This window comes from Cervus elaphus, chromosome 17, assembly GCF_910594005.1.
Source record: "Cervus elaphus chromosome 17, mCerEla1.1, whole genome shotgun sequence".
Classification (NCBI taxonomy): Eukaryota; Metazoa; Chordata; class Mammalia; order Artiodactyla; family Cervidae; genus Cervus; species Cervus elaphus.
This window is the reverse complement of record NC_057831.1, coordinates 26153612-26167285: the sequence shown is the minus strand read 5'-3', so window position 1 is coordinate 26167285 and position 13674 is coordinate 26153612. Positions and strand designations below refer to the sequence as shown.

At 36.6% G+C, this 13674-nt stretch overlaps 1 protein-coding gene across 1 annotated transcript; it reads right to left on the bottom strand.

The window, feature by feature from the left end:
* Positions 1-209: 209 nt before the first annotated feature.
* On the bottom strand, positions 210-11683 carry LAMTOR3 (late endosomal/lysosomal adaptor, MAPK and MTOR activator 3). Its single transcript, XM_043870950.1, has 7 exons — positions 11542-11683; positions 11186-11231; positions 8262-8296; positions 6002-6060; positions 4351-4484; positions 2930-2993; positions 210-1218 (listed from the first exon to the last, which is right to left on the bottom strand). The coding sequence occupies exons 2-7, from the start codon at positions 11192-11194 to the stop codon at positions 1145-1147; spliced, it is 375 nt and encodes a 124-aa protein (XP_043726885.1). The 5' UTR covers positions 11195-11231; positions 11542-11683; the 3' UTR covers positions 210-1144.
* Between the last annotated feature and the right edge of the window lie 1991 nt (positions 11684-13674).

Sequence of the window (13674 nt, the reverse complement as noted above, 5' to 3'; positions counted from 1 at the left end):
GCAAGAAATATAATGTACACCTGTGCTCCTTAGAATTCTGCAGTGTGGTACGTCTAGTGATCAGTACACATTTGCTGCTCAATGCCAGGTACCAGTGATGAACTCTGTCAAAGAACCCAGGAGGAAATTAAAGCCTTGAATGATGGACTGCATTCCTAAAAATGAAAAGCACACGCTAGAACTGTGATACCAATTACACAGAGATTAAATTAAGCTCCTGGATGAGGTTTATTTTCCAACTGACAACTTATATTAGGTAAAACAGTCTCCAAACTAGACAAGAAACACTTATGTATGTGGTTGAAGGAGTGAATTAAATTACAGAGTTTAAACATTTGAAAACAGTCTGGGGGGGAAAACCTATATAGTGCTCAAACTGTACCTTTAAAAATACTATTTTATTTATCCTCATGTATGAAAAAAGGGGTATACTACCATGTGTACATACATACCAATATTGGAAACAGAATTCAATAATGAATCACACATAAATTTTACAAAGAATAAACAAACATTAAAAAAACACTGATTGGTTATAGAAAGCAGAGTGGAAGAAAAAACCATTAGCTGTCATCTTCATTTCCATTAAAGAGCAGCACCCTCTGAGAAGAAACAAATTAGTAAGACTCACCTACAGTGCACAATAATATATACAAACCCAAGTTAGTGATTGTACTGGTTTTATTCACTTTTCCTAAGCCACTTTATCTTCCTCACGCTCAATGCAAAGAAAATAATATGAAGAAAAATATGTCCTCATTATTCACAATAAAAAGAGTCTGCCTCATTCTGCAGGCCTGGCATATGGTATAAAAGGGAGCACTTCATGGCTCAAGGGGATCAAAGCATCATTGTGATTCTGAGCCACCAAACAGGATCTCATGCATATTTGGTGACTGGACTAACTCCACAGGAGCTGTGATAGACTGAACCATTTCTGTGGTATCCCCAAATCTCACTAAATAAGAAACAGCCTTACACAAAAAAAAGATAACCATCAACCTGTCCATAAATTCTATCTGTAAGGCTCTTTTTCTAGAGTAAGGTGGAAAAAGGGGTCCTTGAGTACATGGATACAAGTGTCACTGTGGCCTAAAGATTGCTGGATTGATACTGTGTCTGATATGATGAAGAAAATTCCAGATTAAGAAACTTCCACAACTTGTCTCAATTCTTCAAATAACGGAGCAAGTTCCTTTTCCAGGCTGACAATTAGTCCTAAAGCAAAGAGATTAAGAAATTTGAACATCAGAAAAATGCTTATCAAAATTTGTATACTAAAAAGTAAATGAGACATAGTTCATCCTCTATAACTACACTTAAAATACTGTAATTCTGAACAAAACAATTGAAAACCCACACTTATTATGAAGTTTACTTTCATCATCTATTATTAATGTAAATAAATAAAACTATTTATATGTATTAGAAGATGTAAAATGAATTATATATGTGCTATAATTTTGCTGGAGTTTTATGAAAAACTTTAATTCATTTAAACCTCATTTCAAAATTTGCACCAATTCAGGAATAATACACATGATTTTTACTAAAAAAGAAAAAAGACTTTTTTCCTGAGACAATTTTAATGAACTTTATCAAAGATAGATAGCAAAGAAATAATCATGATACTTATTATATAAATTCAGTAAAGCTAAGGCACAAATGGATATTTCAAAGGCAAAAATTTTTAAAGATGCCTCATAGGAGTATAAAACACACAGTGAAAGAAGCAAGCTAATCTGGTAATCAGCACATCCAGCTTGTTAGTTTCCTAGGGTAGAAGGCTGTATATCTTCAATACTGCTTGTTTGTTGCTCAACTAAAGATCTTCCTGTCTCACACAGCATTCAAAGCACCTGGGATTCACAAGGAATGTTCTACTACTAGAATACAATTCTGGAGATTATCATAATTTATAACAACTGATGATTTTATAGTATGATAGTGATTTACCACAACTGAGGTTTAACATATTTAAAATACCGACACCACTACTATCCTATTTACAAAGAGTTTTCACATACAATATTTTACAGCTTGAAAACATTCAGAAATGAAAAACACCCAACAGTTCATTAAATCTAAACCCCACATTTTAAAGATGAGCAATCTAAATATAGGTCTCAGTGACACAGCTGGAAACAAAACTGGCTCAAATATCTTGGGAAGAAGAAAACAGAAAAGGAGAGAAAAGCAGTTTTAACAGTGGTGAAATCTGGAGATAGACCTTTAAAAAATTCCACTTAAACTAAAACAGAGTAAAAAAATTGTAATTCAACTGAATACTGAATACTGTTATGATTTTACACAAAAATATCCAGTGAAGACCACTGGATATAATGAGATCTTACAATGCTCTCTAGAAAGTACCGCTTCCAAGTGTTTGTCCTCAAATTCTTCCACTTTGAAAAAGAATTGAGTATATTCATCCTAGTCACACTCTTTATATTCCCAAACACATTTACCTTGCCCACTATTGTTTAAGATTTTATAGATTGGTCCTTATGGAAATGAATTCATCCGTGATCATTTTTATGTTCTGTTTGGTTATATTCTCTACTGTTTTTTTCTTTTTGCTTTCTGAAACTGTTGTAATGTGAGCAAGATACTGTATTAAAGAGGTGAAAATAACATTTAATTTTCCTTTCTAGCTTAAATGATCACTTACCTATACATCATCTCATCTGAACTAAAAAATAATAGCACAAGATCAAGATCAAGAAAGCAGTTCTTAGCTCCATTATACAGATAAATATATATATAAACAATTCAGAGAAGTTATATTTCCAGAAAACAAGGAATAGATGGCAGAGCTGGGCCATGCATTAAGGTTTTCTTACTCTGAATCTGTATTTTTATCATATTAGACTGTTCAGATCTGGTATTATAAAGATTAAAAGCTGTATTTAAGGTAATTAAAACATACCTGTATTAGCACTGCTGCTGGCTATGAAACTCACTACCAAAGGTAAACGATTGAATTGAACCACCTAAAAAGAGAAAAAGATCTAAAGTATACTGTTGTATAGTGAAAAGGCAGTAGAATTCAAGTAAAATATCTTAATCTTTCTAAAAACTTTATATGTGTAAGATACTAGCTTGACATCATGGTATTATGTCATCAAAGAGCTGAAAATAATTATTTCCGTAAAACAGACATACTAATTATCTCTTAGAGACATTAATACCACTTAGCCTGGAAAGTTTCTAAGGTGGGGCTGTGTCTTCCTCATCTTTTTTATCTTCTAAAGCCCTGCAGAGTGTCAATTACATAGTAGGGCTCAATAAATATTTGATAATTAAGGAGCTAAAGGCATTATTTTTCAGTCATTCAAGTGGTTATAACATTATGATCTTTTGCCTCCTCTGTGCCACTATCATTTAATTTACATTTAAGTTAACTTTAAATCAGCTATCTTTTTAAAAAATTTAGCCTAAACCTAACCTTTACTGACTAAATTAAAGGTTAGATGAGCTAGTTATCTTCTGCCTAACAGACACTATATAACATTTAAAATATGTAACTTTTAAATTTTATATTTTATAAATATATAACTTTTAAAATGAAAGTATACATGTGTATATATTTATATATTTTATAAATACATATTAAGTATATATAACTTTTAATATAAAAAAATATCAACATGTATCACTTGTGGTGGATGACTTACACCCTGGGAAACACCGCTCTAAAGCAGTGCGTGCTCAGTCGCTCAGTACTGGAGTGGGTTGTCATGTCCTACTCCAGGGGATCTTCCCGACCCAGGGATCGAAACAGTGTCTCTTGTGTCTCCTGCATTGGCAGGCAGATTCTTTACTACTGCGAACAAGTTACTGATTTATTCTAAAGAAAATACAGCTGGAGATCAAGAGATCTGTAGCAACTAATTTCTTTCCCACAAATAATAACCTCATTTATTTTATATATTTATATATTTCAAGCCAAATGATGGGATTAGTAGCAATAACAAATAACTATCATTTGACTTTAAGGAAAATCCTGTATCTGTCACAACAACAGTGCGTCATTTGAGAAATCACAGCTGTTAAATAAGCTAAGGGCACCATCTACTGGAGGTATTAATAACAGTGACCTGACTTACCCTTTTCAGGATAACATATATTTTACTATTTAATCTTTTAATCTAATTACTCATATTAATTAATTCCTGAAGTAAAATGTGAAAAAAAATCACTACAGTTTAACATAACCAATCTGAAGGTTAAGGTGTTAAAATTCCATCACTTTGGAAACCAAAATTTAGAATTATAAAAACAAACTATTCTACACAGAAGAGATAATAATAGTTGAAATCATCAGCCATTTGATAATTATGAACTTACCTGGTAGGTGTTATAGTAACAGATGATACTTTTATTTTTTGAAAGTCCGAGTTTGCTCCCTTGGTCTGTTGCAAGGGCAAAAGTTGATAAGAAACCAGGTCTCAAAGCATGCTCTGGAGCGTTATCATTGGCCACTGGAAATACAAGTGATTTAAGTAAAAATTATGCAGGATATACAATGGGAAGAGATTTAAAAAAAAAAACAAAACATAAACTTGTAGGGAAAAAAACCAGCACAAGAGTTACGCTTCACAGCACTGAAGTTCATAACACTAATTGGGTCTTGTCAATTTAGGTGAGAAAAACCATTCAATCAGAAGTTGAGTAATCACAATTAAGGGAATAAATGCTGCTTCTCACAATTTTTCAAAAAATTTCAAATGAATACTAAATGTTTCTATTTTCTTAATATCTAACTTAAAACAGGTCATGATTATCAGCACAATTAATAAATTAAATATTCTGGTTAACTAGGAGCAAAGTGAGAATACTGAAAAAAAGCTTCAAAAACCTTTGCTCTTACAAAACCCACAGAAGCATCATTTGTAGATGATGATAATTCTACACCTGGCCACTGATTTAAGTTTTTTACACTCACTGAAAGGTCTAGATGGAGCTGGTTGTACCATATGTGCTGAGCTTAAGGTTTTAAACACTGAGATCCTCAAAAAGAACACTGGAGCTGGAAAATCTGAGATTATTTTGTTCTAAGTCCTCATTATGGGACTGAGAAAAGGAAGTGATTTGCCCATGGCTACATATGTTCTGTGCTGGGTTAGGAAGCACACTGGATCACATATCAGAAGATGATGGGTTCTATGACTATCTTGTCCCTGACTCATGAGCAACTTGGAGCTGACAATGTACTCTTTGCATCTGACCATTTTCATTAATAAAATGAAAAGAACTACATTAGCTCATTTCTAAACTTTGGTTGAATTCTAAAGTCTGAAATTATCTCACATATATGATAACCCCAGGTGGAGAATATATTGTAAACAAAATATGCAGAACATTATTTAACCTTTCTGTCATATCACACATACTTTTAAAAAAAAGAGCTAAACCTTAGGCAAAAGGAAACCTTTTCTTTCCTTTTTTTTTTAGGTCAGCCAACTTTTCTTTAGGCAAAAATTCTTGCTAGATTCTGGTTAACTAAAGTAACTGTGAGGTTAAAAGTTTTTCAAAATCCTATTTCCAATAAGGAAGAACAAGAAATAGTAAACAAAACAATAAATTTATGTTAATTCAAATGTATGGCTGGCTATCCTAAAACCACCAGCAATACTGATGAAAAATATATGCTGGGGGAGTCCGTGGGTATAATATGTCTAGCTGCATATATGCTCATTCTCATCACTCAGATTTACTAATCATTTATATTATACATAAAATGTCTTTAATGGGAAACTGGGCCTTCCATAAATCCTTGCTTACACTCTGCATGCTACCATGATATAGTTGATATATAATAAGTTAAGATTCCAACCTAACCTTCAACACACAAAATCAAACATTTTCTTCCAAACTAAGACTATGTCCTTAATGTTTTGAAATCGGTTATTTTTTGCTTGCTTTTTGTATTACTCAGATATAAATACATTTTTATTCAAAAGCAAACATGGCACTGACATGTAATGCGGCATTTTACCTTTAATGACAGGCACTCCATCTCTATCTGACACAACAATAGCATGGAGCCCCTCAACACTAGAAAGAAAAAGTTAATATATTATAAAACATTGTCTCAAAATATGTACCTTCAAAATCATAATGATAATTCTCATGCATATTTCTGAAAAACCATGAGAACTCAATCACTGACATAAGCTCCTAAAACATGTTTGCCAAACTCTTCGACCATAGGAAGCAAAAAGAGACCCAGTTGCTGCCTTCACACAACTTACAATCTAAAAGGAGAGTGGCTATCATTCAGATTACCTCACACAAATGTAAAACTACAACTGTGAGAACTGCCATTAAGAGATGTGTGAGGCTACAAGAGAGCTTATAAAAGGAGGGGTAGATTCAGTTGGTGGGTCAGGGAAAGCTTCCCGGAGGAAGTGGTACCTCAGCTGAGACGTTATGGTAATAAAAAAAGTGGAGTGAGGAGATCACTGAAAGCTGAGAGAACAGGACAGAAAGAATGGAGGTCACAGGGCAATCCTTTCAACCGCGCCTGCACAAGAAGTAAACAGAATGGTCAAGACCACAGCTCTGAAGTAAGACAGACCTGAGTTCCTGTTCAGGCTCTGCTGCTTACTGTTTATGCTACCTTGCATCAGTTACAAAACCTCGCTAAGCCTCAGTTAATATGAAAATGGGGATACTTATACTCATTTGTGTGTGTAAGTTGTTTCAGTCGTGTTCAACTCTCTGTGATCCCATGGATTGTAGCCCGCCAGGCTCCTCTGTCCATGGGATTCTCCTGGCAGGAATACTGGAGTGGGTTGCCATGCCCTCCTCCAGGGGATCTTCCTGACCCAGGGTCTCCTGCATTGCAGGCAGATTCTTTACTGCTGAGCCTTTGGCTGCTGTGAAATTTAATACAATGATGCATGCAAAGTGGAGGGTGGCTGGTACACAATTAATATTCAAAAATATGAATTAATCAATGTTGTCATCCATACACATTGAGAATAACATAATTTGTCCCTGCAATTTAAATATGAAGTTATTAGAATTCCTAGAGCCCCAAAATGTTAAAAATTATAATGGGGAAACATTCAAATCGTCATCATTTACACCGGGTTTCCACATGGTGGAAGAATCCACCTGCTATTGCAAGAGACATTGCCACAGTCACCCCAGTCTTTAGCAACCACTTCCCAGACTGGTCAGCAGCCATCAATACTGAGGCAAGATCCTCCACCAGCCAAAACATTAAGACTCATTAAAGGCTCAGATGATGGTTAGCACTTTTCAGCAATAAAGTATTTTTTACCTAACAATGTACATTGTTTTTTAAGACATCATGTTATTACACACTTAACAAACTACAGTAGAGTGTAAACATAACTTTTATATGCAACAGGAAACAAAAAAAATTGTGCCTCGCTTTATCTCAATATTCACTTTACTGCAGTGGTCTGGAAGCAAACCCACAATCTCTCTGAGGCATGCCTGTATCTTAAAATATCTGCAAACTGCAACGTTTGCTGTTCCTACTATATCCCCGAATAAACGGATGATTGTTACTAGCTTAAGAAAGAGAAGTATTAACTTAATATTTTAGCTTAGGAATGAGGAGTATTACTATTAACTTAATGTGCAGGTGCATAAAATATTTCTGAAGGTAACAATGGGTGTCTCAGACAGGGATTGTGTGGCTGGAGGACAGGGATAAGAAGCTCCTCACTCCGTGTCCTTCAATTAACGTTTGAATCTTGAACTTTATAAATATATTGCCTACTCAAAACGTGGTAGTGTATCCAACTTTCTGTGACTCCATGGAGTGGGTAGGCATTTCCTTCTCCAAAGGAACTTTCTGACCCAGGGATTGAACTTGGGTCTCCTGCATTGCAAAAAATTGTGAATCACTATACTGTATATCCCCATGCAGACACAGCAATTAGGCTTAAAAACAGTATTAAAAATAAAGGCAAGTTCTTAGGTTTTTTAATCCAGTAAACTGCTATGAAAGAACTCTAAAGTGGCAAGAAACTGGGTTCTAGCACTTCACGTTCACTAGCTGTTTAATTTGAGACAAGTCATATAATTTCTCTGGGGTTCATGTTGTTATCTGTAAACTCAAACTGTATCACTTGTGCTACCTAAGATTATGTTTGGTATTTGAAAGTGCTAAATAACAGCATAACATAATATTAGTCTAAGATAAACAGAAACAAAATACTAAACAAAATCAACACGTTAAGCAGAATTTATTTAATAACAAATGAGTAATTTTTTACCTTGGTAATTTTTTATACAGGAATCGTTTTAGATCCTGAAAGAGAGTATAAAAATTATATTATAATAATATGCCTGGAACTGGTTCTCTAGACACTGTCCTATCCACATCTCAGATACCTTAAGTATTCATTCACAACCATTCTTGCTTATGCTTTCTCATTCTGCTTTTGATGCTTTAAGGAGTGGTGTAACTTGCAACGACTAATTTTTTTCTCTAAGCCTCAGTTTCATTATGTGTTGAGTAAGCATAATTAAAGAACCTACATTATAAGACTGTTACTAAAGTTTATTGAGAACACTCATGTCAAGTGATTAGCATATCCAGCAGCAGAAACACAAATACATATTAGCTATGATATTAGATCATACGTCTCATACTACTGTACATCTTGTTGCTAACTTTGAGTTCACTTGAGAATATATTATATTTTTCCACATGCACAGACTTTTTAGATCTGAGCTAAGTTGACTAACTTCGTGAAACTCAGTTTTCTTACATGACTAAAGACAAATGACAATGTGTGTCAAGTATTCAGCATGGAACATAATTATGACTTAAAAAAAAAATAGAAGACTACTTTGTCTCATTACACTCTCTCATCTGGGGAATTTCACTGACAATCCAGGTAGCAATCATGAGCTCTACATAGACAAATCAGATACACGTTGTTTTGACCCTCTAATTCCTACTACTCTCCAAACCTGAATGTTCATTTTATTTCATGGTATCACCACCAGCTTACCTTTGCTCTCATCTTAAACACAAAATCACAAAACTCAGCTCATCATTTTTCATCCAAAATCTAGATTTCCCCAATCTCTTCCTGTGTCCACTAATGGCACCACTATTCCCTGTTACTTAGCTTTGAAACTTAAGGCAATATAATAACCCTAAACTCATATGTGTCACTTTAAAAACCACTTGTGAAGTCAAGTATTTTTAAACTGATGTTCTTCTCTCCTTTTCGGATGACATTACAATTTAGGTTCATTTTAATACTTATGACTTACACCAGCCTCCCAGTTGGTATGACAGTCTACCACTTCTATCTCACACATTTCTACACAATGCTAATAATCATATAATTCTCCTTCTCTAAATGGACAGTTGCAGTGACTCTCAACCCTGGCTATGGAAAACACCAGCAGAGTATAAAAAGAACTCTGACGCCTGTATTGGAAATGCTCCCCAGAGGATTCCCCATGCAGCCAAGATCAAGAACCAATGTTTGAATGGCTCTCCACTGTTTACCGAATTATGTACAAATCCTGTAGATATCTGAGGCTCTCTACAATATGGATAGTCTACAACTCATTTTATAGTCCTGCTTCCTACCACTCCCTCATACATTTCCTCAGCCCCAGATGAAATGGACTATTCACAGCTCTGTGACACACATCTTTCTGTTTCCTATCTTTAACTTTGCTAGTGCTTTCATTCCAACTATTAATAGTAATACCCTCTGGATCTTACTTAAAAAAAATTGCTATTCATCAATTAGAGCTAATCTCAACCACCAAACACTCCAAACAGGCTTCCCTGATAAAGACAAACTGATGTAATCCTTCTCTTCTCTGAGTTTTCATGCAATAATGTATGCATATCTATGATCACTTGCCTACTGTACTTTTTTTTTAACCTTTAAAAATCCTTAAGGGGAGAAATTATACCTTAGTTATCTTTATTTCTACCACAGCCCTTATTAGAACAATCTTTTCAAGCGAGATGCTCAAAAGAATTTAGTGATTTGGTTATGCCTGGAGAATAAGGCCTCAAAAATATACTGGAAGACATCCAAAAATGGAGGGATAAAGACATAAAAAATTGCTAAATGTTGAAATACATAATCCTGCAACCTAAAAGAAAAATCAGATTCATACTGTTGAATAATCATTTAGTGTAGTTAAGAGCATGGATTCTGGAGTCTGCCTCGGTTGGTATCCTGACTCAGCAACAAACTAGCTGTGTAATCTGAGGAAGTTACTTGATCCTTCTGTGACTTAGCATCATCTATTAACACAGTGATAATAACAACAGTGCATATCTCATGAAAGTTATTGTAATAATTAAATGAGCATATGTTCAATGTTCCAAAGAATATTTAGCATGTATGTAAGCAAAATGTTTGTGTGTTAGTTGCTTAGTCGTGTCTGACTCTTTGCAACCCCACAGACCGCAGCCCACCAGGTTCCTCTGTTCATGGGGTTCTCCAGGCAAGAACACTCGAGTGGGTTGCCATTTCCTTCTCCAAAAGGAACTATAGAAAGAAAGTGAAGTCGCTCAGTCCTGTCTGACTCTTTGTGACCCCATGGACTGTAGCCTATCAGGCTCCCCCACCCATGGAATTTTCCAGGCAAGAATACTGGAGCGGGTTGCCATTTCCTTCTCCAATATAAGCAAAATAACAGTATGTAAAAATATAACAGCATGTAAAATACAAACAAATATAAATATTAATAACATTAATTCCCTGTTTTCAGAAACTAGTACAATTAAGTTTCCTAAATGTAGAATTTTAGTTGTATTGCTGTGTTAAAAAGGCAATGGTTATAAATCATCTGAAATTGCTACAGTGAACCAAACAGACATAACTGGAAAAAGATTCAGAGCAGCAAACCATCATTTAGAAACTGAAATGGTAAATATGCAGAACCTGTCTTATGCCCGCAGAACTGGGGCGTGGGAAAAATAAAACTGTCTCAACCTCAGGCACCTTTAGTGTCTTCTACCCCCATTCCAGGCAGAAACTCAGGGCCCCGAGAATTACTCCTTTAGTCTCTGACTTCAGATCCTAGACAAAGTAATTGGAGGGAGCGGTAAAATGAAACAAATTTCTATTTGGGAAGCGCTACCTCTCCCCACCCAGTAGTCTCAACCTACTCTCCACTCTCCCCTTCCTATTATGTGGGGGTGTTAACTCACATCCGCCATGATGAACCCCTTTCTCCCGCAGGATCAATCTCCACGCCTGAAAGAGAAACTCCAGGTGACTCTCCCCTCAAGACTTCCTCTCCCACCCCACCCCCAACCTAATAAACAATGTCAGCTCTCCGCTGGGTCAGGCAAGGATCCACGGCTCCAGGGCTCCAGCCAGGGAGGCTGATTAGAGTCAGAGTTCCCAAATACTCAGGCGGGTAATCGAGATGCCTGACAGCCCACTCCACCCTCTAACCCCTCAAATCCAAGCTCAACCAGGAGGCGAAAGCGGCGTCTTTTCTTACGTCTCACCGCCCTCACCACTTGCGGCCTAAGCCACCGGGCAAAGTGGCTGCAGTTACCTGGGTTTCTGGGCTGCCTGGTTCTCTGAACTGTCAGGGACAGTTGTTCAGGGACAACTTCTGGGACAGGTTCCTCTAAAAGCCGCAGTCACATGATTTGTGACCTCTTCTGTGCTCCCGGAAGCACTTCCCAAGGCTCCGACGCTAGGTGACGCGAGATTTCCGGGGAGGTACTTCGACAAGGGAGCGCGCATTTGCGCTATAATCCCCGGCCCACTCCCCGCGGGTGCTTTTTGCGTCTGTGCGGAGTTCCAGCTGTCCTGGACCTCTGCACTTGAATAGAGATTGCTTTGAGATCGCGGAACCCTGAAGATTCCCAGAATACGCAAGCAAGAAAACGTATTTGTTTGGGGAGGGTGCATAAATTTCATTATTTTTTTTTAAGGGCCCGTTATCTTAAAACCTCTTCTTGTAGATGAATAAATTTAAAGGGGGTGGTGTTACATACTGAACAGCAAGCTCCAGATTGCCCGTGGTTAGAAGCCCAGGTCCGTCGGTCTCTGATCGTAATTTAATCATCTTTCGGCTTTCCCATGCGAGCTACCCTCGGACTGTGACTTGTCTGGATTGAATCAAGGATCCTTGAGCTTTCTGGAGATCTCATTTATGTGTGTACATCAAGCTTCTACATATGCAGACATGGAGCAACCTTCTGTCATTGGCTCTTGATTCAGAAGACCGTACTTTTAAGGACTGTCTATAATTTTTTATTTGGTGCATTGCTTGTTTGCACATTGAAGGAAAACCTACAGTAAGTGGTAGGAGAATGAGGTCTCGGGGAACTTCTTTTCCACAGATGACCAAGTTCAGTTCAATTGCTCAGTCCTGTCCTTTTTTGCGACCCCATGGACTGCAGCTCGCCAGGCTTCCCTGTCCTTCACCAGTTCCCAGAACTTACTCAAACTCCTGTCCATCTCATCCTCTGTCGTCCCCTTCTCCTCCTGCCTTCAGTCTTTCCCAGCATCAGAGTCTTTTCTAATAAGTCACCTTCGCATCAGGTGGCCAAATATTGGAGCTTCAGCAACAGCGTCAACCTTTCCAATGAAAATTCAGGGTTGATTTCCTTTAGGATTGACTGGTTTGAGCTCCTTGAAACCCAAGGGATCCTTGAAAATAGAAGTGCAAAAGGAACCAGCTACAGACCAAGGTGTGGAAAGATACTAATTTGCTAGTTACCCTTAGGAGGATGAAATGGTAAGTTGCAAAGCACCTAGATATTACAAATGATCTTTGTCATTATAAGAGAACTTGACAGTTCCATAGCAACTGACATTGAATACCACTTCCTTTTGCTTCCTTTGATTTCTTAGCCTCTAGAACACTGCACTTATTTTACTCACCCAGTCTCCTCACTCTTACAGGTTGTCTTTGATTCTTTTGCTGTTTTTCTTTCCACAGTATCCTGAGAATGTTATTCCTAAATCTGCACCTTTCCTGTGAGTTCGAGGTTCACATTTTCAGCTGCTTGTTGGATATTGGATATCTGTACATACCTCTGTCAGTTCTAACCCAAAGGTACTAAAAACTCCAGTAATCCTGTTTCCTGATCTGTGTCCTTGTTGGTTCCATGATTCTGTCAGGTATCATGTTTGCTCTTTCCTTTCTCATGTCCTTTTCTCACTTAACAAAGATTTTTTACATCTATATTTTTTTCAGCTCTTCATTCAACCCTTAGTGTATTCAGAAAGACTATATCAATAGACACTTAAGGAAGCCCAGTTAAACCTTTCTAAAACACTGTACATTACTGCCGACCAAACAAATCTTTAGTGACATACTACTGCAGACAATAGTTGACATAGTCTTTAATAATTTTATTTTACTTGTAAATGCAATCTAATGTGAATCCTGTTTTTTCAGCCAAATTGATTATCTCACCCTTCCATCAAAATGACTCACTATCCCAGGCAGTTGTGGAGGTTTCTGAATTTGAAATGTTTATTTCTCCTGTAGGAGAGGAAAAACTTCCTTATACCTTATTAGATTTTGTGGCTGGGGCTAACAATGAAATTAACAGACAGATTGACAGGAGCAAAACATACAAATTCATTTACTATTTTTACATGTACATGAGAGTCTTCAGAAGAAAAATGAAGATCCAAAACTTCATTAGGCCCGAAAATTTATATGTCA

What these genes read in the sequence shown, in the direction of transcription:
- LAMTOR3 (XM_043870950.1), bottom strand. An exon ending in CTGTATAAAAAATTACCAAG is followed by an intron (nt 6,061 to 8,261) that starts GTAAAAAATTAC and finishes TTTTCTTTCTAG; the next exon opens with TGTTGAGGGGCTCCATGCTA. An exon ending in GTTACTATAACACCTACCAG is followed by an intron (nt 2,994 to 4,350) that starts GTAAGTTCATAA and finishes TTCTCTTTTTAG; the next exon opens with GTGGTTCAATTCAATCGTTT.